Genomic DNA, 24,842 nt, shown 5'->3' on the forward strand with positions numbered 1-24,842 from the left:
GCTACTGCTACAGAAGGTGATATATTGCATGGCATAATTTTTGAAGACTTCATGCTTTATCTGGGAAAGCACGCATAATTCTCTAAAATCAAGGGCCTTTAATTTTGCAAGCCTTAGTATTGAAGCCACAAACAAACGTTATGCGAAAAAAATGTGGCATGTCAATGATTGATTTTCGTGTTACAATACTTTATTTTCGTTTCACAATAGACATTCTCAATGATATTCATGCTACAATTTAAAAGAGCTTAATGCATTATATGTGAAATGTTCAGGCCTCTCACAACCGCAGTCGTCAGGGGGTACTTTTCCTTGCAAAGGCCCTCATAGTCGTCGTACGCAATGTCGAAAATGGCCACGCCCATTGTAAAGTTTGCCTGTAAAATGAAAAAAAAATTGTAACAGTGAGACTCTAGTGTGGTTGGGCATGCAAATTTTTCTCGCACAGTGCTCAGAAAAATTTGCACTGCTGGGCTATGTAGAATTGGTGTTGTACTGACAAGGACAGTGAAGTGATGGAAGGACTGCTCTGATTGCTCCCAACTGCTCCAAACGAGGAATGCTGCTCCATGTTACAATATCGTATTAAAAATTGAAACACAGCCTGTGCAAATGCCTTTTTTTTTTGCATCAAAACGGAAGCAACTTTGAATGGTCAAAGAATTTTATTTTCGGTAGAATGAAAGTGATAGCAAGGAAAACATGCTACTTATTAAAGTTTGACGAATTTAGAGTATATAAGTCGGTATAATAAGCCTTCAAACTCGAAAAATGAATTGGTATGAAAATTACTATTTTCATTTAACCTTGGAGTGAGGCTTTGCAAAAGTGCGGATTTCTCCCGAGTTCGTGTTTTCAAAGTTCAGCACCGGTTTACTGCAGTGAAACCACTTTTACAAGGGGATACATAAAAACTAATATGCATTTAAATAGGTGCTTTCACGGCTCAGCACTGCTCAACTGCATTGAAACTACCTTTACAAGGTGTCACACGCAGATTAATATGCATTTATTTGTACCGAATAATTGAAAATTTTCAGTGATTTCAAAATAATGCATTATTCGCACAAGCATAGTATGTTAGGAAAAAATCTCAACATTACTGTGCACGATGATAGCATAGTGACAGAAAAAAAGAATTCCAAGTAACGAGCAAAACGCCGAGAAAATAGATGTCGCATTTTTTTTCTGGCAGATGTCTCGGGAATGCATCAGAATAATCTCTGGCGTGCTATGGTATCTGGGAAGCAATTCCGAAATTGTACAACTAGTGGAAGCACAGAAGTTGTGGAATTCACGTGTGCATCGATAAATTTGTGTATAGCTAAATTAAAAAGTTTGTGTAACGTAAAGCATAGGGCCATTTCAAGCATGCTACTGTTCAAGATGAAGGAATGCATTTGTGAAACAGTAGGCAAGGCGATATTGCAGCGAGTGCAAGAACGGAATAATAGCTGTAATTGTTCGAAGTGAAGTGGCTTGCGCGATTCTGGATTTGTTCTAGCACTTCGGCTAATAATAGTCTGCTAGCTGCCTTGTAAAGACTAAGCTAAAGACTGCCTTTTTTGCACTTTAAACAAACACCAAAAAAAGTTTGTATTTTGTATAAGTTTGTAAACTTATATTGTAAAAATATAAGTTTGTGTCTTTTATAATGCTTTGTATCTTGTTTCAGCTGCATGCTTAGCAGCAGCATTGCGTTACACTGGCAAATACAGCTACCTATGCAATTATGGTGGCCTTAGTCAGGCACTGCAGGCTTTAGCCCTGGCTTTCCCCTTTGTGTGAAAGGAAAAGAAACATCACTTCACTTCAGAAGCAAAAGGACATTCCCTGTGTTATGTTCGTAGAACCTGCATTTTAACTTAGAAGTGTGGCAGCTTGGGCTAGTTGGTATGACATGACGATAGTTATAGCGTGAGAACAAAACAACGACACAGAGGCAAAAAGGACTCGAGCGCTAACTTCCAACCGAGTTTATTGTGCAGAGCGCGAAAATATGTAGAGGAGACAGTAACCATGTGACAAAAACCATATGGCACAAAGAGCAAAGCATGAGTAAGGGAAAAAACAAAAACAGGCAAAGAAAAGTCTATGAGGAAAGGAAACACAAAAGTATGTTGCCTCTACTTTCGTTCAATGGAATGATTGTATTTATCTGCAGAAAAAGGCTGTTTCAATCGGTTCATGCATAGCACCTCTACTCGGTGATCTTCTATTGGCAAAAATTTGCGAAAAACTGCACAAAAAGTTAGAAGGCTCGCATGTTGTCAAAGTATTCAGGTACGTGGATTATTTCTTGGTTCTTCTAAATTGTAACCCTTCTATGTTCCACTCGATTGCGACTGAAACGATAGGTGTGTTTGATGATTGTTTAAAGCATCTTGTGTTGACACATGAAATGCCCGAGAATGACAAGTTACGCTTTTTGGATTTAAGACTGTTTTTAGCTCACAGCACATCTGTTTGTGTTATGAACCACGTGCGCAGAAACCTCTACTTCCTTTTTCTTCCGCACACAGCATGTTACTTAAGCGAGGCATAGCACGAATTTGTCTTGAGAATGCTTTAAATAGGTCCCCCTGAAAAAAAAAAAAAACCTGAAAATGCAGTCATCAACGGAATGCAAAGTTCAGCTTAGAAACAGGCATGCGGTATGCTCCCGGGAAGTTGTCTACAGGATTCCCCGTTCATGCAGTGCTTGTTATGTCGGAACGACCGGAATGTGTCTGAACGATCGACTGAGAGAACACGCTAACAATGTTAGAAACGGGAATGATGGTTTTCTTGCCCAGTACTGCACTGAGTGCAACTGTGTGCCCCTTTTCAAGGACACAGCGACGCTGTACAAGCACAAAGATGAGCGCACCCGAGTCATTGTCGAGGCCGCGCAGATTGCATGCGAACAGATGTCTTGCATTAGCAAGCCCTCCGTGTGTCTGTCCGAGAAGGAACTAAGGTTCCTCGAAGGTTTTGGTGCGTGCAGGTAGTTATATTATCTTTACTTTTCTGTTTCGTTTCCTTATAGACTTTTCTTTGCCTTTTTCTGTGCCTTTGTTTTTTGTTTTTGTGTTTTCCCTTACTCATGTTTTGCTCTTTGTGCCATATGGTTTTTGTCCCATGGTTACTGTCTCCTCTATATATTTTCGCGCTCTGCGCAATAAACTCAGGTGGAAGCTAGCGCTCGTGTCCTTCTTGTCCCTGTGTCGTTTTGTTCTCGTGCTATAACTATCGTTCTGCATTTTAACATGCAGTAAAAAAAAAATGTTGAAATTGGGAGGCACTTTTACCGGCGTAGTGAAGCAAGAAGCCAGTTTAACTGCGCAATTTATTTCATTTTCTTAAAAACCTGCATGTCATACTTGTCTTTTGTGCTTTAGTTTCAGAAAGTGGACTGTAGTACTCTTAATAATATCTGGGCTTTTACATCCCAAAACTGTGATATGATTATGAGAGATGCCGTAGTGGTAGGCTTTGAAAATTTCGACAGTTTGGTGTTCGCGCGCTGACGTCGCCCAAAACACGGGCCTCTGACATGTCGACTTCACCGAAATGCGACCACCGCAGTCGGTATCGAACCGGCGACCTTCAGGTGAGCAGCAGAGCACCGTAGCCGCTAATTCACCGCGAGGAACTCTAGTATTCTTATTTGACAAGGAAAAAAAATAGAAGAAGAAGCCGCTTACAAAGTAAGTATCGCTTGCTTCGTGCAGCGAAGCAATCCACCGATCTTGGTACGTGCCGTGTACGCAGCCGTCCTCTTTACTCATGGACCACTGCCACTGACTCTGGTTCGGGACACTCTCTCGGCAGACCTGTTGTCGAATGAGATGGTCGCGAATTAACGTCTCCTTACTGTATGCTGACGAAAGTGGGTTTGCGGTGGATATCGAATCACTCGTATCATGTTACTGATATCACAAAAGAAAGTACGATTGGCTCAGTCAATGGAATCGCCTCAATTGTAGGCTTGTGCAAATAGTGAATTTTTAATTTGAAGTGAATTAATGATTTTGGCTGAATAATATCAAATAGAATTGGAATAGTATGTATCACCTATCACAAATGTTATTTTAAATATAGGCATATCTGTTATGACCTAAGTAACCTTCACAATAATTTTAAAAATTGAGGGAAAGTTTGTGCATATGGCTTGATTAATATGTGTGGTTTAACGTTCCAAAACACTCATATGATTATGAGAGACGCCGTAATGGAAGGCTCCGGAAATTTGGACCACCTGGGGTTCTTTAACGTGCACCCAAATCTGAGCCCACGGGCCTACAACATTTCCACCTCCACCGGAAGTGCAGCCGCCGCAGCCGGCATTCGAACCCGCGACCTGCGGGTCATTAGCCGAGTAGTGCATATGCCTTTCTTTTTTTGGAAGTGGAAGCAACTTTATATGGTAACAAGATTTCACTTTTTTTAGAATGCATGTGATAACCTGTGAAATATGTTATGCTTTGAGATTTACTATACTTTGAGCATATAGGCCAGTATAACAAGCTTTTGAACTTTAAACCACATTGAAGTGGCAACTTGTCTTCACCAAGGCGAAGACACGTCTCCATGATGAAGCATTTACAAAGAAGCACATGCTTACAGTGGTTGTTCAAGCTGGAAAGATGGTAGTATGTGTTGCAGTATAGTTACCAATGGCATAATCTAGACTAAAAAATGTATTCCTGCTTACACTACTTACTATAAGTGAGTTTACTCGTCTGATGGGATGTGTCCCAATCATGTTAGTCTAGTGAGATGTTCAGAGGCACCTGTACTTTTGTGAAATTTATCAGACTTCGAAACACTAGCTGTTGCTTTCCCACAAAAACTTCTAATGCTGTTACATATAACTCGTATTACCATTGCTAATAGGCAATTATCACTGGTGCAGTCAAGTGGACACAATATAGACCCTCTCGCTGTTTATGACCACGGGTGCTGTACTTCATTCTGGCTTTGTGTGCAGGCGTAGCTGCAGTGGTAGCAGCATTGACGGGGAACAAATGCCTTGGTGAGTAGCTTACATATGTTCGACACTTATCTTCCCGTGTCCGGCCGAATATTTCAAATAAATGTTTTAAGCTACACACAACGTTATAGGAGTTGGTCTTTTATATCATGCGCCATCATTTTGCCTGAAAATGGAAAACAAAGTCTTTCCTTACTTTTGCACACTTAAAAGACACGCTTTCTGCTTGTATCTTAGTGACCATTGAGGTGAATGGAAGTTTCTTGGGTGCTGCTACTATAGCAGTCTTGAAACTGACCGAAAAGGCGAATACTAACTGCGGTGTATGGGAGCACCTCCGTCTTGTTCGGATCGGCACTGTTGAGCTTGTTGGGGCCCGTCGTGACCAGCAGGTGGTATTCGAGTGCTCTCAGCGACACCGTCACCATGGCTCGATCGTGCAGCGCTGGCGTAGCCTTCTTGAGGTCCGTCTGGAGGTTCAGCTGTGTGGGCAGTTGTAATATTAGAAATGGTAGTTGGGTGAGCTGTTGAGAATTACCAAGTGCCTATTACATATTTGAGATACTACATTTCCTTGCATTCGACGGGCACCAAAAAATGGGAAGATGTGTCTGAAGGTACAGCTGTATGGGAAGTCACAATAGTAAAGATGAGAGTTGCGCCAGTTGGTTGCGATTTCCAACTACCCATTTGCAAATATACCCATTACCTACTTCAGATACTGTATTTGTTTTGCATACAATTTAATAAAAAGCTAGGGGTGGCGGGTTATATTAGAGAATACATGGCAAGTCTGAAATCTGATATGCGCAGTTGGTTTTTGGGACTTCCTCTTGACAGAAACATTCAGCCATTCCCGTGACTGGCAACACGTGGATGCAGTGTGGGCTCCTTAATTCCCTCTTGCAACCATGTTAAATGCACTGCTCGCTTGAATTTCGTCCATTATAAAAAATACAGCTAGGTGACAGCACTAGTATATGTCCATCTTGTGATGCTTTACTGTGCCACAAAAGCAATTTTCGGTCGTCTCATATAGTTCTCTTGAGAGGGAAATGCAATGCGTCATACTACTGTTATTGGGAACACCTGTGCTGGGCCCGAGCATAGGTGGAACATAGCCGTTTCATTTCTTTCTGCTCTAGTTGACAGTAGTTATGCTGGATGACGCCATCGGCTGCACAAAGGCTGGGCGTATCTTTTTCGGTAGAGTCAAGCATTGCAGCCTCGTGACTGTTTGCGAAATACACCTTCAATGGAATATACACCCACCGAGTGTAGCTTTATTTTAAACTTCAGACCTACATATTGAGATTCAAGGGGTCTCCCGAAGAATATATATATATCATTTTCGGAAGGGCGAGAACCATCGCCCCCTCCCCCCGAAAATTTCCAAATTTGGGCATGTATATTTAAGTGCGCACAAATGTGATGTACGGTTGAATTCAAATAATTTTCTTAAGCTCATTGGGTTAACTTATAAAGGTTAAAGAATACAGATCTCATGCTTGGACTCTGCCCCCTGAAGAAAAACAAGAACAAATGGCAGCTAGTGCATAGTTCCCAATTGGTGAAAATGCAGTATATTATCTTCCTTATTAGTATTGACACCTAAACTCCATGAAATTTTGCTGAGCCAATCTGGCCAAAGCACACACACACACACACCTCACATATGTGATGGTTCCATTGAAGCTTGCGGCGGGAAACTTAAAAGTGACACATTTGACGTTTGTCTATTCATCTCCATGACGGCGAAATCAACATCTCTAGAGCTTTCATGAAGTACAATTTATTAGTTGATTCAAACTGTTTTATTGTTTCACTTTAGCGTAACCTTGTGTGCATTTAAGATCGGCAGGTGTTTATTCTCCCATAGTATAGTAGAGCCTCGGGTTCAATCAGGACTGATCATGTACGTATGTCGATTTCCCGTCCGATATGCCGTGAAACTTTGATGAATCTACAATATGCGAAGTGACATATTTTGTGCTGGTGTCTGAGCACACTGTTTGACACTCGCTCCAGATCGCGCTCGTACGTGCCCACTCCAAGTGTTTTATGCTGTGGTCAACCACGGCTCCGCTGACGTATTTCCGTCACGGATATGGCGTTGTAAAATACACACTGACTGCAAAAAAAAAAATGGCAGATCCTCCGTACCTGGGAAACGGCGTTATGCGAATCATCTAGAGGGAAGGTGGCTGTGTTGCAATTTTTTTAGCAATATATATACGTCATGAACTGACGCTAAATATGTGTACAACTTCCACGCCCAGACATACGTCGAAGAATTGCAGATGTTTCTATAACCAGTTGTTTCCGGTCGCGCAACAATGTCAACTAGAACATGCGTATTGGCAACAGAAGCTGATATGAAGGGCTGATACTCGCGAAAATGCTGGTCGTAGACACTGCTACATAAATCAACTTCAGCGCATGGCACCTAACCACAATTGATGTTAACCCGATGTGATGGCTGTATCAAAGGAGTACATGTGTCATGTTTACAAAACTGGGTAGGCAGCACTGCAACCACTGTTGACGTTTCACGAAGATTAGCGTCTATTTGAAAGTAGTTCCGAGGCCTGGCGTAGCTCTGTGGTAGAAAGCTTGACTGCCACGCAAAATGCTTGAGTTCAATTCCTGCTGGGACCCTGAACTTCATTATTTGTTTTCGTGGGAGGGTCAACGCTGCCTAGGTCAGGCTTTTCTGAACACTGTTATTTATTCTGTGCCTTAGTTGGGTCGAGGCTGGTGCTGTCGTGTATTGCTTAACGCTCACGCGTTAAAATTGCCCATGTGTGTTCTCGTCGTTCCTGGGTAGCTATTAAGTATTAATCACCTGTGGCACATACCCGCATACCAGCGGTACATACCCGCCCATGGGTATGTGCCACTGTCTGGCGGGAATCGTTTGACGACGTACGCGACGGGATTGTGCCATTATCCATGTTTTGACCAGCGCGTCATATTCGTCAAACCATCTTATCCTCCCATGCTAATTTTGGTTCACGTGAAGTTAAGGGGGCGACCACGAGAGCACCTGAACGTAACCGACTGGCTAGATAGATAGATAGATGATAGATAGACATGCTCCAAGTCGCTAAAGTTCACTAAGAAATGCTTCGCATTAAAAAAAACGAGAAAGATTCTGTCGTGTGGCATCGAACTAGCGACCTTTTGTTCCGCAACGTGGCGCTAACCGTTAAGCCACGAAGAGAATGTTGTGTTAACGGGAGAGAAGACATTGCAACAGAAGGTGACAAAAGCACTGCTGAAATTCCTAGGTGGCACGGACCTGAACAAGCGGCTGTAACAGCAATGTCACACACCACGAAAGACGTACAAGACTGTACTATGAGAGTGCGTGCGTGTGCGGCTTAATGTGCTGTGTCATCTCTCTTCCCTCTCTCTCTTCTCTCTTTCATCTCCCCCATCCCATGCGCAGGGTAGCAAACCGGCTGCCTATAGACTGGTTAACCTCCCTGCCGTTCTTTTCCTTCCTTGTGTTAATGGCAAGCCATATACAGGCAGTCCTCAGAGCTCTGCAACTTCAACGCGTTTTTGTCATCACTAGAGGGATCATACGACCAGCTTGCGTTGGGCGCGCTTTCGATGAGCGCCGCTTCCACATAGCGTGGTCTCTCCTGCGCGCGCGCTTATCAGACTTGTGGTTCGGGCGAGCACAGAAGTCACTTCGCTTGCGGCCGTGGCCGCGTTTACAAAAAGAGCACACTGCTCACACACGAGAGAGAGAGAGAACACAACTTTATTGTCGTCAGACTTAAGGAGGTAGGTGACCCGCCAGGCTGAACCTGATGGCCACCTCCTCTGCCCTTTGTACGGCCTGGAGCTGAACGGCCAGGCTGGTGGAGGTCAGAACTGCCTCCCACCCCTCTGGCGAGGGAGCGGCTAGGAGATCGAGAGAGGGGGGATCTTCCCTGCAGGCCCAGAGAATGTGATTAAGTGTGGCTATTGAGCCACAATGCGAGCAATGCGGATCAATCGAGTCGGGGTATATACGTGCATAAATGTATGGGCACGGAAATGAATGTGTTTGCAAGCGGCGCCAGATAACCTCCTGGCGCTTAGTTAGCTTATGGTGCGGGGGTGGTTTTGTCTGCCTCGAAAGACGGTAATATTGTGTGATGTCATGGTAGGATGTCAAGGCTTCACCAGGGTACGCTCACACACGAAGAAGTAAGAATTGTGACAGTTGTTCGCGCTTGAGTTCCCGAGGTGCTTGTCTTACACTTGTATGTTAATTTCGTGCGTCTTTCTGTTTGAAAAGCGCGCTTCAGTGTCGAGCTGTGATATTTGTTAGTCCGCGTTCGTCCTGCATGTGCTCATTTCGTGCGTGCTTTCTGTCTGAGGCGCGCGCTTCAAGTTTTGAGCTGCTTGCCGTTCTTCGCATGACTTCACAATTTGTTGCTGTCGCATTCATTCATTCGCCCTTGGGGCGAAACGATGCACAATAAACGCTCAACTTCTATGAAGACGCGTTTCACTTTCGTATTGTGCGTCTAGCTCTCTGGATTTCGTGCCGACTGGTTGTGCCCCCGCGATCTCCGATGACAGCGCAGCTCTGGCCGACTGGCTCGCCCTACGCCATCTCCCGCCGCCGACATGAGCTCTCGCTGAGTGTAGAGTTACTGTACATGTGCTACCTACCTAAAGGTAGCATATACAGTAACTCTAGCTGAGTGGTGCCCCGTCCTCGGACTCCTGCTACCCTGTCCATCTTTCCTATCTCCCCTTTACTTTCATCGTTTTCTGTCGTTCGCTGTCTTTGCGCCTCGCTCTCTCTTTCCTCTATCTATTTATCTTTTAATCCTATCCTTTTAATCCCTCCTTACCCCCCTCCCTCGTGAGCTACTGTTGAGGTGTCGCACTCTGATGCAGACAGTTACGGGGCTCACTTTTCTCTTCTTTTCTCTTTTAGAATCTCATAAAAAAAGTGTTATGCCAATCCCCCCCCCCCTTCCCAAAGTCAGCCAGCTTTTTTTTTTTTGAGTGTGTGGTACTTAGCATCAATATGAATCAGTGGAAGTATACATCGCTAGCAAAAATGGTCAAGTAGCGGGGCTTACGATGTCTGGCAGGTTGACAGTGCAGCGTGCCGTTGTGTCGTGGCCATGAATCTCGTGAAGGTTGTGCGTCCAGTAAACTACGTTGTACGAATGCCTGCACGAAACGGCACCGTGTGGTGAAAATGTATTGCAGAACGTTATCATTCTCGACTTTCAACTCGTGAAGGTGAAATGCTGCTTTATACTTGGTATTGTAATCAGTTATACCATCGGTGATCACTGCAGTCTGCAGGCGTCTGTGCGAAAGATGATTGGGTTGTTACCGTAATGCTTTTGTAGTGTTCTTGCTCTGGCTTGCCGCCTGCCTCATATTCTTGGGGATGGGGGACGCCATTATTTGTGGCCTATTGTGGTGTGGTAGTAAGTATGTCTCCTCTACGGAGTGCAGAATTCTTAAGGGCACAGGTGGTGCCAGGGTTATTTTACCGGGGGGGGGGGGGGCACCCAAGATAAGTGAGTTCTTTTCTTTAGGGGGGTGGGGGCAGAGACTATGTTTCCTCTTGGGGAGAGGCAACGGGGGCAGGCAAAAATATTTGGTCGGGGGGGGGGGGGGGGCTCCAGGCCTCCCTCCTCCCGTGCTCACGCCTAGCGCCACCCATGCTTAAGGGGTAGTCAACCTGCTTGAGCAGAGCTGTGCCTTGGTCCGTAGAACTTAATCTTTGAGAGACGCTCCCTGGATTTCGTGCCGACCGGTTGTGCGCCCGCGCGCTCGCGACCTTCGGCGTCATCGTAGCGCTGGCCGACTGGGCTCGTCCTACGTCATCTCCTGTCGCCGACGACCTTCGACGACAGCGCAGCTCTGATTTACTGGTCCTGCTCTACGCCATCTACAGACGCCGACACCATCTCTCGCAAGTGTACCCCGTCCTCGGACTCCAGTGACCGTTCTTCCATCTTTCCTGTCTCTCCTATCCCCTCAGTTTGTTGTTGCTTCTTCTTCCTCTTTCCTATACCTTTACTTCTACCCTTTTATCCCTCCTTACCCCCATCCCTTTGTGAGCTCTGTGGCGGTGTCGCTCACTGAAGCAGACAATAACGGGGCTCACTTTTCTCTTCCTTTCTCTCAAGAACCACTTCAGAACTTAATCTTTCCTTAATTTTGGGATATCAGCAAAGTGGACGCGAGTTCTTCGTGTACGTATATATAGTCCCTACATAGCACGACATCTTTTTCAGTGCCAGCATTGCTGGGCAGTCCAATCGCAACTATGTACACCGTTCTTATATATGATTGCGTCAACTTTTGCTGTTTCCGTATTGCTTGATTTTTGGAAGGGTGTACAAACTGCATATTATCATTCTTGTACTTCGTTTTTCTGAGTGTGTCGGTAGTGTGATCTACCCTATTGCTGTTTTGTGCCCACAAGCCCAAGACATTTAGCTTTTGCACCTCTCTAGCTGATAGATACATGGACATACTGAGATGTGTTTGAGGGTGTCTAGAATATTTAGAATATTTTAAAACATTGTGGTTTTAACCTGATAAATTCTTATTTGATTCTTGTGCGCATCACATGCCCGCATTCATGCAAAACCTTTGGACTTTGTCGATTGCTCTTTGAAGGGTATCTTGTTCGTCGTCAATGGAGCCTTTGGAAGTCCATAACGTTACGTCGTCCGCGTATATTGCTTTGCCTAGCTCGGATTCCTCTTTTAACAATAGACAACATTGAAAAGTAGAGGGGATAAAATCGAGGCCTGCGTGGTTCCACGGTTGAGTATATCGTTGAACTGGTGCCAAATGTATAGGCGTTCGGTTAGTCAGGAAAGACTTTATGTAGTAGTAGCTTTTTTCTCCACATACGATGTTGCGTAGCTTCTCAAGTGTTGCTGTCCTCAAAATGTAGAATCGAAGGCTTTTCTCGACGTCCAAGGCTACGGTGAACCTGTCCGTGCTCCCGTTAGGCGGATTTAACGCTTCTTCCGTGAGTAGCAGGAGTAAATCCTGTGCTGCTACGTTTGGTCTAAAGTCAAACATTGAATTGGAAAAAGTCGGTGTGTCTCAATGTAAGAACCCAACCGTGTCTGAATGACTTTTAAATGTGGAACATTTTATTTTAAACGCCTAGTCTCGAATCTGGCGTTGGTGGTGCTGTCGAGACCCCCTCATGCGCATGCTCGTGTCTCGGGCCAACTCTGTTCCCTCGCTCTACTGTCATTTTTGTTCCCTTTCCCTTTCCAATGAGCAGCTTAGTCGTGTCGTCACATTCGGCAGACAGAAATGAGCGCCTTTTTTTTTTCTTTCCTTCAAGAGCATCATACATGTATCATGAGTGCCACTGCAATATAATGTGTCGGTGGACTAAATACGATCTGCTGGACCTCACATGAGGTCGACATCAGCAATTGCAAAGTTTCAGGAAAATATCGACTTCAAGAATACTTGAGCTCCTAAACAGGGTTTTTTTTTTTTCAGGATCACGTAATGGTAATTTCGTTGGGGCCATTGTATACAGTTATAGAGGCTGACGAACGCGGGAAAGAAGGCGACAGTTCCACCTGTTCATGAGTGTTTCGTGAAGCTGTCAAAGTCCGTGATGTGTGTAAGACAATACACACCGAATCCGCTGAAGATGTGATAGCTTTGTTTGATTCATTAACGCACATGAAACGGGTGTGATGTGTGATTGTTTGACAATGTTGACATGTAGTCAAGAAGGCAATTAAGAGAAAAAAAAAAGACACCATGCCGATTCAGCTTGAAAATGGCGTTCTTTGGATGCCGATTGGAGTTCCGTCCGTGATGTCATCTAACCGTATCCTTAGTTTCGTATCTATTTCTGTTAATCCTGCCTTATCTCTTAATTCCCTTCTGTATTTAGGTGTCCTCCCCTGAGTGAGACAGTTGCGAGGTGCACTTCTCGTTTCATTTCCTGTACGTTTATTTTAATAGTCACTCACACACACGCAACAGCCATGGTGCATGAATGGCGTGTTTGCGCAGACACGTTCAGCGATGATGCAAACAGATGCATGAGTCACACGTGTGAACGCTCACCTTACACCGTCGATAAACGGAAAGAAGCGTTTCCTGTCGCCTTCATCACTGGGGACTACCAGCGCCATCTTCTTCGAAAAGGCGTCGAGACACGTCTCCATGGCCTGCGCGGGCAGAAAGCGCGTACAAGTCATCGTGTATTTATTCTGCATTCGCGCAAAACGAAACGTAAAGCCTTTATCACAAGTATACGGTGATACTCGGTGTTGTCACTTTTTACGGGTGCACGCTTCAGTTCCGCCATATTAGGCTGTTAAACTGTAAGCGTTTCCCATCTTTAACAACTAATTAACAGTGTTATGGTGGACGCAAACGCGTGAAAACGGCTGGGTTGGTGCATTCGGTGTTTCGTGGCCTTATTAATTTGCGTTAGTTGCGGTATACAAAACAAGAAATCATCGGCTTAACAGCCCAAGATGGGGTTGTTTGCCAGTCTTAGGTAGAATAGTCTATCTATAATAGCCTGTGTGTGTTCAAAGATAGCAGAGTGTCAAGCCTCTTTCGCTGGTGTCGCGATATTCGGCGGTGGCACTTCCCACCAATCGTGGTGCCTCTTTGTTCTCTTGACTTAGAGATCGTGCCAGGGCTGTTGTCAGCAGTTGTCTAATGGACTCGACGGGCGATGGGTTGCTTGCGAGGAAGAACAGCGGCAGGTGAAAGAACCAAGGCTCATGGTAGTGTGAATGGCCGCGCAAAAACGTCGCGAGGCTGCTGCCCCAGACAGTGCAGACGCAGCCCGGTTGGCACAAATGAAACGGCTCTAAACATTTCTTTTCGAACTTGAACATTATTTTCGCATCTATGCATGGTACTGGTAACATCCTTCCCAGTGCAGGGTAGGAATCCGGAAAGTTCTTGTTTTCTGGTTAACCTCCCTGCATCTCACATAACCTTTCTCTTTCTCTCTTTCTAACAGAAACATGGGCAAAAAAAAAAAACACATGATGGCTTCACGAGGCCTGTGTCACATTTCTTTCTAATGCTAAATATTTTAAATGTTTTAAAGTCTTCACATCCGCTTTGAACAATACGGTGATATGCCTTGTCTACACACAGCATTTTAAATAATTTATTTTATGGGGTTTAACGACCCGAGATCACCACATAATTGTGAGAGACACCGTGGAGGGCTCCGGAAACTACGACCTCGTGGGGTTCTTTAACGTGCACCTAAATCTAAGTAAACGGACCCCGACCATTTCTGCATCCACCAAAAATGCGTCCGCCACGGCCAGGATTCGATCCCATGACCTGTTGGTCAGCAGGTGAAGAGCAAACGAAACAGATGGTAAGGAAGAGTGGACACGAGCGCTGTATCGAAATACGATTATCTGCGCATGCTCGTACACGAGACTGAAAACGCCGCACTATCACTCTTGGTTCGATGTTCATCGACAAGGCAATCGATATGAACGCTCGGCTTTCAACGAGTTGATTATAAAAAAAGATTTTTTTTTTATCCTGAAGGTCTCTTGATGGCTGCCTAGTGTCGACCTGCATTCTGTGTGCTGCCCAAATTTTATGCGTCAATTTCTCTCGGTGGCGCAAAGGAATCATTTTCTGAGAGGGTTCGCGATGCACCCGCTCTCGTGCATGGTGTGTCCACTCTTCTAGAATCCTCGCTTTGTTTGCGCTAGCTATCTTGCCAATATTGGCCATGCTTATGTACACGTCGTAAAGAGGCGCGGACTTACACTGAAGAATTGCCGCGCGACTTTAGCGTCCCCTATCGTGTCGGAGTATGGCGACGGCCAGTGGAACATGGCGCCCTGGAGGTCCAAGTCTTCCAAGACGTCCTCTAAGCCCTCGCACAGCTGCGTCCGGTAGCGGGTGGACGATGCTGTCTCTGACGCCACGCCGGACGGTGTGCCGGGACCCGCCAGGGCCAGGTATACGTCGCGACGTGGGTCTTGAGCTACCGACTGCAATTTCTTGACTGAGTCTACCAGAGAGATAAGGAGCTTTTATTTGCAAACTGAAGGCCATTTTTCCTCCCTGAAGGCGGCTGTCTAGCGCGACTATGTGAGCCAGATATAGAACAGGTGCTGCAGCACAAGACTGCTAAGAGTGCACAAAGTAGACGCCGGGGCGAGAAAAAAAAACGCCCTATTTTAATGACGCGGCCGCTGAACGCTGACTGGTTGACGTTAGCATCAATCTCGTCTCGAGTGGCGGGCCCACGTTCCATTTGTCGTCATGTGGTCGTCACGTTGACGAAGATACCAGCCGGCGTGTTCAAGGAGAAAATCTTCCCTTGGGTTAACCTGTGTCCGGGAAATTCAAATTACAGACCATAGTGCACGGGCCGCCGAAGCTCAAGCGGCTCAAGCTCAACATATGCGCTCAGCATTCACACTTTAGGCAATATCGTAATCGTCGACGAACAGAGCGTCGGCAGTCAATAAATTTGACTAGTGGTAAAGCACTTCGGCTTTTATGCATGTGCTATCGAAGATAACACAGTTGTCACTGGTGGCCGCATGAGCTCTCGAATTATCTCTGTTCGCGTCCTGCGCGTAGTCTTAACGGAATGATATTAAACAACCGTGAAGCTTCTGGAACATTGCAGCGCGGTCTTCGACGAGCGTTTAAAACAGTCTTTGCGGATGAAACCCGTATACATCAAAATGAAACGCGTGGCAACACACACGGGAATGGTCCCAAGCATTTTTTTTCGTCAGCCATGCAACGGTACGTGTTAGCCATACTGCCCTGCAGTGGGCATATAGTGAGGCTGCTGCTGCTGCTGCTGCTGCTGCTAATGGTGATGCAATCACCGTGTGTTGAAACATAACCGTATAACTAGAACTTGATATTTGAGAGTTGGTGTCCGGATTTCCGTCCTCTCTCCTGGAAATCAGTATCATTGAGATAGCCCGGGGGGAGTGGGGCGATTTCGCACGTGCATATATATGCGCACTCATAAAAATACCCACGAACATACACAAAGTATGACTGAACATTGTGACATCACCTTGGCCTCAAACAACGTGACATCACGCGGAATATTCGCTTGGTCAGTCGTGGGGCGATCTCGGAGGTCATGCTGCAAAAGCACACTATAGGTGCAGAAAGTATTCGAAAAAGAGGGTATGGATCAATACAGTTGACCTAAAGGAGCAGAAGAAGAAGGTGGTTTTCGCCATCGAGTCATCTAATCGAATGCATACATAGGGGACTGTATGACATTTTGAAAGCCGTACTCTGGTAGGTGTCCCTGGGCGCCAGCCGTCCCCGTCTCACGAGCATCACGTAGGCATACACGAAGGCGCTGCACAGATAGCTGGGCATGTCGTTCGGGCTGTAGTCTCGCGTGGACAGCGATTCGAGCTCGTACACGCACCACACCGCTCGACCCGGCACCGGCACGTACTCTGCATTGAACGGGTGAAATTAATGAGCTACAGCCGGTTACATCATCATCATCATCATTATCCCCATCATCATCATCATCATCACCCCCATCATCATCATCCCCATCATCATAACTACGTCCACTGCAGGATAAAAGCATCTCCCATGTTCCGTCAATCGACCCGTTCCTGCGCTTTCTGCTTCCACTCTATACCTGCAAACTTCTTATTCTCATATCTGCCCACCTAATTTTCTGTCTCCCTCTTACGCGTTTGCCTTCGCTTGGAATCCAGTCAGTTACCCTTAATTACCAGCGGTTATCCTGACAGTCGGTTACAACATAAAAATAAATACGAGCACCACCCGTGAAACCTATAGGCGCGCTTGTCGATCACCTACAAGAGTGTCTTACAAGCTGGTTTACTGGAGCCATAAGTGTACTTTCAAGCACAGTTCTTATAGGCCCCCGTTTTGCGTTGAGCGTCGTCGGCGTCGTCGTAACTGGCAGAGCGAACGAGGACGAAAGAAAGAGAGCGAACTCGGCACCAACCATCTAGGTCGCCCGAAATGCGCTTGTCTATCACCTACAAGAGAGTCGTACAAGCTGGTTTACTGGAGCCATAAGTCTACTTTCAAGCGCAATTCTTATGGGTTCCCGTTCCTGCGTTGAGCGTCGTCGGCGTCGGCGTAACTGGCAGAGCGAACGAGGACGAAAGAAAGAGAGCGAACTCGGCACCAACCATCTGTGTCGCCCGAAATGTGCTTGTCGATCACCTAGCTACAAGGAAGTCGTACAAGCTGGTTTGCTGGAGCCATAAGTATACTTTCAAGCGTAGTTCTTAGGCCCCCGTTCCCGCGTTGAACGTCGCCGTAGCCGGCAGAGAGAACGAGGATAAAAGAGAGCGAACTTGGCATCAATCGTCTGGGTTGCCCGAAATGGGCTTGACGTCACGAAGATGAGCATGCGTGGCTGGATGTAAGGTCTATGCAAATTACATTTGGAAGTGACAGCGAGGACTGCGGGCATAGCTTATTTATTATTATAGGTTTTAATACACGATTATGAACGACGGCCTGTACATATGATTCAATGTTTCGCTGGTATGATCACTTCTTATATAGTGGAACCCAGCTATAATAAAGCAGCACCAGAATCATAGCTTAGTTTGTTATATATGGTATTCGTTGTAACAGTAAAGTAGGAATCGGGTCTCACAAATGCGCTATTTGGCTACTAGACACAGAAGCGGAATATTCTAGGCTACAAACCACCTATAAACAAGGTAAACTTGACAGTGTCTCCTTATTAGATGAAAACATTTAATGCTTCTGAATAAGAGCTACAAACTCTGTCTTGAGATATTTTTTTCACTAGCGTTTTTGTGTAAAAAGTTGGTTAAGGAATTTTTGTTGTTTATTGACCTTGGCAAATTAAAAAAAACTACAAAAAAGACATCACGGCGTCTTTTATATGGTTCAAAACGATACCGCGCTAATTCGTGACGCGAAAAGTGTATGCTTGTTAGCTTTTATACTAAGTGCCAGTTTACTGAAAGACCATGTGTATGCTCGTTTCAGTCGAGATAAATAGAAATTGTCATACCATTTATAGATTCATTTTTGATCATGTATGTTTCTCAATATTTACAGCACTGCCATATATGGAAAACAGTGACCTCCTACAGAACATGCAGCGACTGTCGAAAACTAATAAAAAAAGGGCGCTTACGTTCTGGCGATGAAGGTGGGGTAGTTGCTGCAGGGGCGGTGACGAATATGCGCACTTATTGCATACGTCTTCACGCTATACGTTACACGTGCATACACAAGAGGATAATAAAATAATCTAGAAATATATCTTACCTCTCTGAGTAACTGGAGACACGACATGAGCGGCTGGGAAAGTAACGAAATAAATATGTAAGCGGAAGAAAGTACTTTATATTGCGATATCGCGCGAAATTCGCCGACGTCAGAGTCGAGACCGTTATTGCCATTAATGCAACGATGCTCGTTTGCGCAGGTCTGTGTGGGAAAAAGCAAGGATCTGGAGCATATTTTGTCAGCGTATTCTATTTATTGCGATAGCATTCATATGGACATTCAAGGCGCACATCAGCCGTCGCCGTTGCCGTCATGTTCCGTTTAAAATTCAAGTCGCTAACATCGGCCCGCACGTCTTACGTTCTATGCGCGAGCGAAAGCTGCCGACGGGAGTGGTTGAAGCACATTTAGAAGGCGCCTGCTGGCTACGTTGGGCTAAGACGCAAGAGATAGTATGGAGGGAGGGGGATAGACTGCGCTATTCGTACGACGAATGTGAACTTTGATCAAAAGGGCGCGATCACACGTGGTGCTGCCTCGATCGATATCAGTGAATGGCTCATACCTTTGTATCTGGTGTGCCCTCGCAACACGAAAACCGCTACGCTCTATGGAGCAGCCGTATTCTAGTATGCCAGTGTTTTCTAGAGTTCTGCCGGATGGGATCCTGATGAAGTTCAATGCCTTACTTCCTATGGTGTTTTGAATAATTGCTATCACAGTCTATCGCTTCGCCCATGTGGAGAAACTGACTTTTTATTGAGCTGTCAGCTGCGTGACTATGACTATATTGTACGTTAGAAATTAAATAGAATTTTATATGCACCAGCTTTTATTAGCGGTGAGCGGTCAAAACATGCTCGTGTGCGCGTGTGTGTGCACGTGTGCGTGCGTGATTATTCTTGCAATGCATGTGCGTTGATTGCGCTTGCGTTGTAACGCCCATGTGCACGACTTAGGCTACCCGTTCGCCCTTACTGGGAATAGGAGAAGTCAAGCAAATGCATTGAGTGTGGCACGCAAATAACTGGTTGCTGTCAAATTACACAAGTTTTTTTTTTACGCTATGTTTGTTTCGGTGCCAGAATACATATTTAGAACAAAATGTAGCAGCTGATTAAGGCTGATCAGGTAGAGCTATGAAAGGGGCGAGATTGGGGGCTAGCACATTTTGGATAGGTTTTCCTCTGTAGTTCATGGATGCCCTCTTTGTAACGTTCTATGTGAGACGCGTTGTTTAGTTGTCGTACTTCGATTGTTGGAACGTTTACGGAAACTTCATTTCCGGTACAATGACTCGCCGTGTGTGTATATACACACGAATCTCACCTTGGTGGCCCTGCTGAGGTTTGGCTTCGTTGAGGCGAACATCGAAGAAAGAGAAAGAGGGTGGGAAAAGGGAAAAAAAAAGGTTGGTAAGTGGTTGAAAAAGTCGCACACACAAACGCGAGTGAAACGACCTTACATTTAGAAAGTATAGACATTCTTTCTTTTTTTTTTCTGTTTTGTGTACTACCGTATAAATTCGTGTGCAAGTATACATACATACGTATAGCTTGGCACGGTAGTCGCGGGTTCGATTCCCAGCCGTTGCAGTCTCATTTCGATGGAGGCAAAATATGGTAGAGGCCAGCGATGCGCGCGATGACAATTCGCGTTCAAAATCACGAGCTCGTCGAAATTTCCGGAGCCCACCCACTACGGCGTCTGTTGTAATCATATCGCGCTTTGAGGGCGTAGAATTCCAGATATTTATTATTACGCCCCAAATTCACCCTACGGTTACGAGGGACGCTGCAGTGGAAAGCTCCGGAAATTTCGACCGTCCGGTGATTTGTAACGTGCACCGACGGGCTTCCACCCTGTCGCCCCCACCGAAAAGCGACCGGGTTCAAACCAGCAACGATTGGGTTCGCAGCCGAACACCGTGGCGTACTTGTGGAGCAATGGATTGACGCGCGCACATGCACTTATAGATAGATGGCCACGTATAGAGAGATGCACGAGCGTGCGCATACCTTTGCTGTAAAATACCAGCGCCGCAGCGGCGCTCAGTATGAGGAAAGGAACCAGGCAGACGAACACCAGGTTGCCGAGCGTCGGGATGTAGCTGGAAACGCTTTTAAAAAAGAGAAGGCTACAGTAACAATCATAGAAGCCAACGTAAGGCAGTGATCGTACCCCCCCCCCCCCCCCTCCCGTCCCTTGACCATTTTTTTTTGCAAATGCGTTGCATACGCGCGCACGAGCACATAAAAAAAATACTTGAACCCTCACGGAATTCAAAAATTTCCTTACTACGCCATTGGTCACAGTACATAAATGGTCAGAGTATACAAATGAATCACCTAACGGAGCCTATGCCTGCGCAGCTCCGTTGCTCATGACGATAGTCATAGCGCGAGAACAAAACGACGACACAGAGACAAGAAGGACACGAAAGACACGCCCTTCTTGTCTCTGTGTCGTCGTTTTGTTCTCGCGCTATAACTGTCGTCATGCCATACCAACTAGCCCAAACTGCCACACTCCGTTGCTCAATTAACGAATGTTTCAAGACTATAGCTCGGTGCCGATGATTACGAATCAAGCCCCTGGGTAATCCACGGCCTGCCCCTGGCGCAAAAGTCATGGCGTCTTTTCTCGCATACTGAGATTACTTGACGGCGAACCGAGCCGTTACGTCTGCACTATTTTGACGTCGTATTAAGTTGCTCTCAATCAGTACGGAGTGCCCTCAGTAACTACGAGTTGCAATGGATTACGTTGAATTACTATGAACTGCTTTCACTTGCCTGTTTATTACTCTCACCTACTCACTTGCTTTTCATTGCTTTTTGATTACTTTTAATTACTCCGAGTTTCTTTTCACTACACCTTGCAGTTCTTTAGCGGATGCTAGGCGTCGTTCATGGTGCATGGACCCATGAGACGCTTCTGTTCCTTTTTTTTTTCAATTTGTTTGATTTACGCAGGTAGCTTTTCGGGCGTGGTGAGGAAACGGTGCCGATCAGTTGTCGAGGCACTCGAGAACACGTGAGCCAAATATTATTCACTTAAAAAACAGCGCCAATAACGAGGGACAAGAGAAAGAAGGAGACAGACAGCGGCACTGACTTACAACAAGATTTATTTGAGATGACTACGTGGTTGTTAGGTGGATTCTGTTTTGTTTGTTTTGTATTTTTCTCTTTTTTGTTAGATACTGCCCAAGTATATATTCTGCGGTTCTGGCAAATAAATCTTGTTGTAAGTCAGTGCCGCTGTCTGTCTCCTTCTTTCTCTTGTCCCTCGTTATTGGCGCTGTTTTTTAAGTGAATCATGTCGTACCAACTCGCCCAAGCAACCACGTTAGCCAAATATTATACCGCAGCATGCGGCCTGGAATTCGCAATAAGTTCTCAATCAGCTAAAGATTGCTTTCTCTTCTCTGGACAAATCATGCTACATACACAAAATCTTTGCGTGACAGGCCCTTATCACGCCCTCGGTTGATTTGAACATGGCGCGCTCGGAAGTTACTGAGTCAGTCGAGGGAGGCCGCGACCTGTCCGTGCGTGCCAAAGAGAGAGACAAAGCGAGACAAAGAGAGAGGTAGAGAGCTCAAAGCATATAGTTGATATGGATATATGGATTGCGCCGAATCTACGAGTGGAAAAATGCGAACTCGCTCCGAATCTACCAGCGAAACGCGGATTGCCAGCCTTGGAGCAAGAAAACTTGCTCCCACTCGATGAGTGGAATTCACCATAAGTTCCTTTACTGAATCCATTCCATGGCTACTTAAAATTTTTTTTATTGTTGCAGGGCCTCTTTAATTAATGTAAAGGTGGCTAAGGATAGGTCGGCCCGTTTGTTCTAAACAGCGATCAAAAGTATCAGTTTATTGAATTGAAGGATAAACCATGTTTACGAAGCCACCACTGTTTGCTAATCTTCGACTGTTGCAGACATTATAGGCTTATTTTTGCTTTAGTCGTTCCTTCCTGTTAAAAGAGTGAACTGACGTCCTTGTCGGTCACCAAACTAAACGTGCTTGAGTAGGAACATGGGTGAAAATAGGAAACTCGAGCAGGTTCCAGGTGAATTCCAGGCGGACAGTGACTTCGTCGAATAGTTTCGAAACGAATGGTTCGAATGGCATAACATGAAATGTTATAAAGAAAAGTGAGTACACTCGAACTCGAATATATCGCAGTCGCGAAAAAAAAAAAAAACGGGAATTAGTTTGGGTTGATTCGATATGCAAATTCCAATGAAATTTTTACATTATCGGTGCGCAAGTCTTCTGTGAGAAAAAGCCAGTTATTTGCGGCAGCAAGCCAACATTTCGGGGCATCTTTATTGTGCACGATGTTCAATATATCAAGCGTTGCGGCTATTTTTGTTCGATGTAGCCGTAAATTTCATCGCGCGTGTACTTTAGAGCGTTGTCGTGTCTGAAAATAGTTATATATCAAAACATAATGTGATTTACCGACATCGGATAAAGTCGGGTTTGACCGTATTTTTATTGTTACCTAACTATCTTTTGAATAATTTAAAAAGTAGAACTGGGCGTGCGTGATCCGTCACTTTTTAGGTCCGAGATCTCGAGAAGTGAATTCGAATAGTGACGCGATTCGAATAGTAATCTAGTGCCAGTTATAAGCGGCAACATACATCGTTTTAAAATTTTTATACTTGGTACATACGAGCCCATGCAGCAGCCTTTCAAACTTAAAAAAAATCCATCGAGGTGCTGCAGGTAATATGTACATTCTAACTTTGTGGTGTCACTTCACGGTAATGCAGACTTTTTTGAACAAGTGGCTTCACAGCATAGCAGTTAGTAATGCAATGAAACCAGCTTTTCAAAGGGCTACGAGTATAGTTAAACGTGCATCGATTCGTTTCCCCCCGATACTTCGAAACTTCGAATAATTTAAATTCTTGTCCAAGCGAATCAGAATACTGCAAAAGTCGTTCATTTATTCGAAGTGCTCGAATATTCGATCTTCTCTTGTGAAGTAGCTACCAAGTGCCACTGTACTATGTTCTTTGAAGGAATTATGCAGGTGATACGCAAATCTTGCGAATTCTTTACACCCTTAAAGTTTCAGCGTTAAAGATCCTCTTGGGTTGGAATCCTTCTTAAGAAAGAAATTCTGCAAACCCTGATGCTGGTAGATCCTGCTGGTGGAGCCAGTACTATTCAGCGCTTGCAAACGAAAATCGTCCCGAATTCGGCCCCAATGACCTTATCAGGAAATTAAATCAAATTAATAAAAAGTTAAGAATGCGCTCCTAAAGTTTACATCTTCTTACGTAGAAGCTTTACGCCAGTCCCTCTGTGCAACGTTGTTGTAAGTTGTTAAAGAGAGAGAGAAAACGGTCCCACGAGTTTGGCGTTAACGCAACACTACGAGATTTTGCCACAATCAATACATAGTCGAATTCCCAGCGCCTGCAAACTTTAGATTATTGCTTAAAACTTCCTCATTGAAAAACTCAATTTTTTTTCCATTGGATAGAAAAATGACAAGAGGGTCAACATTATGAAATAAAGGTAAAAAGAGGGGGGTTGGGGGGGAGTTCATAGCTGCTGAAGTGATCACAGTATTCAGTCGTCAATAAAATATTCGGCAAATTTGTTTAATGTTCCTGCCATGTCATAAGAACATATGGGAATGAAGAATCAGCAAAAAGAAAGCCATTATGTCCGTAACAAGAAAAAAGCCTCTTTTTTATTACGCAGAATGTCAGAAGAATAAAGAGGTCAAGACAGAACAAAGCGAACGCTTACAACCAAATTGAAATTGTTTTTGCCGCCTTGAAGGCGGCAAAAACATGGAGGACGATTTAGCATAAAAAAATAGAACGGCGTATTTATTGTACATTGGCGTAATCGGGGCCCTTTCGCATTTTTTTCTTTCTGAATAGCTTCTTGACGAGAACTCTAAATTGTGCAGCCAGAAAAGGAGTATCCGCGGGCGTAAAATTGACTGTTTCAAACTATCCTAAAAGTGCCTATTGCGAGAATTCTCCCTTTCGCCAGATGGCGAAGTACCCACAACGCGTATGTAAGGCAACACGCATAGTTGCGAGGCTGAACACTTTTATTGATTACGTTACCGACGAAGATGTTTGCTTATGCCAGTGCATCTTGTAATTGAAGGGCCTTTGAACAACTGGTTGCGCAATTCACACGTTTTGAGGCCTTGTGAGATTCTACGGGTCTGCCGTGCAATATCACCCGCGTTAGAAAAGGATAAAACTCCCGACTATTATAACGTTTCAAAATACCCGATGTTCCAAAGCTTCTTCTTGGGTTGAGAAGACCCGATAGGCACAGCGTTTATGTGTGGGCCGTGCGTGTGTGTCTCCGAAACCGCTACCCACCGAGCTTGCGGCCAGACTCGTAAACCTTCCACTAGAGGGAGCGCATTGTCCCCCGTAGTAAGGTTTATGTTTCCCGTTGTCCGTTCCGCGTGCCGACGTTCCAGGAAAAGCCAATGGCGAAGGTTATTTCTTTCTCTCTCTGAAGTCACCGCGCCGTAAAGACTATAATGCTGTAGTGAAATTGGTCTCGGCGCTCTACCACCGCTTTCCGTCCACT

General features: G+C 45.1%; 1 protein-coding gene across 1 annotated transcript; it reads right to left on the reverse strand.

Moving 5' to 3' along the window:
- Nucleotides 1–183: 183 nt before the first annotated feature.
- On the reverse strand, nucleotides 184–15,166 carry LOC142765725 (uncharacterized). The gene is made up of 6 exons (XM_075867226.1): nucleotides 14,761–15,166; nucleotides 13,067–13,170; nucleotides 10,069–10,162; nucleotides 5,293–5,457; nucleotides 3,687–3,815; nucleotides 184–377 (listed from the first exon to the last, which is right to left on the reverse strand). Exons 1-6 carry the CDS (start codon nucleotides 14,827–14,829, stop codon nucleotides 249–251), a joined length of 690 nt encoding a protein of 229 aa, XP_075723341.1. The 5' UTR covers nucleotides 14,830–15,166; the 3' UTR covers nucleotides 184–248.
- Between the last annotated feature and the right edge of the window lie 9,676 nt (nucleotides 15,167–24,842).

This window comes from Rhipicephalus microplus, chromosome 6 (genome assembly GCF_043290135.1).
Source record: "Rhipicephalus microplus isolate Deutch F79 chromosome 6, USDA_Rmic, whole genome shotgun sequence".
Lineage (NCBI taxonomy): Eukaryota > Metazoa > Arthropoda > Arachnida > Ixodida > Ixodidae > Rhipicephalus > Rhipicephalus microplus.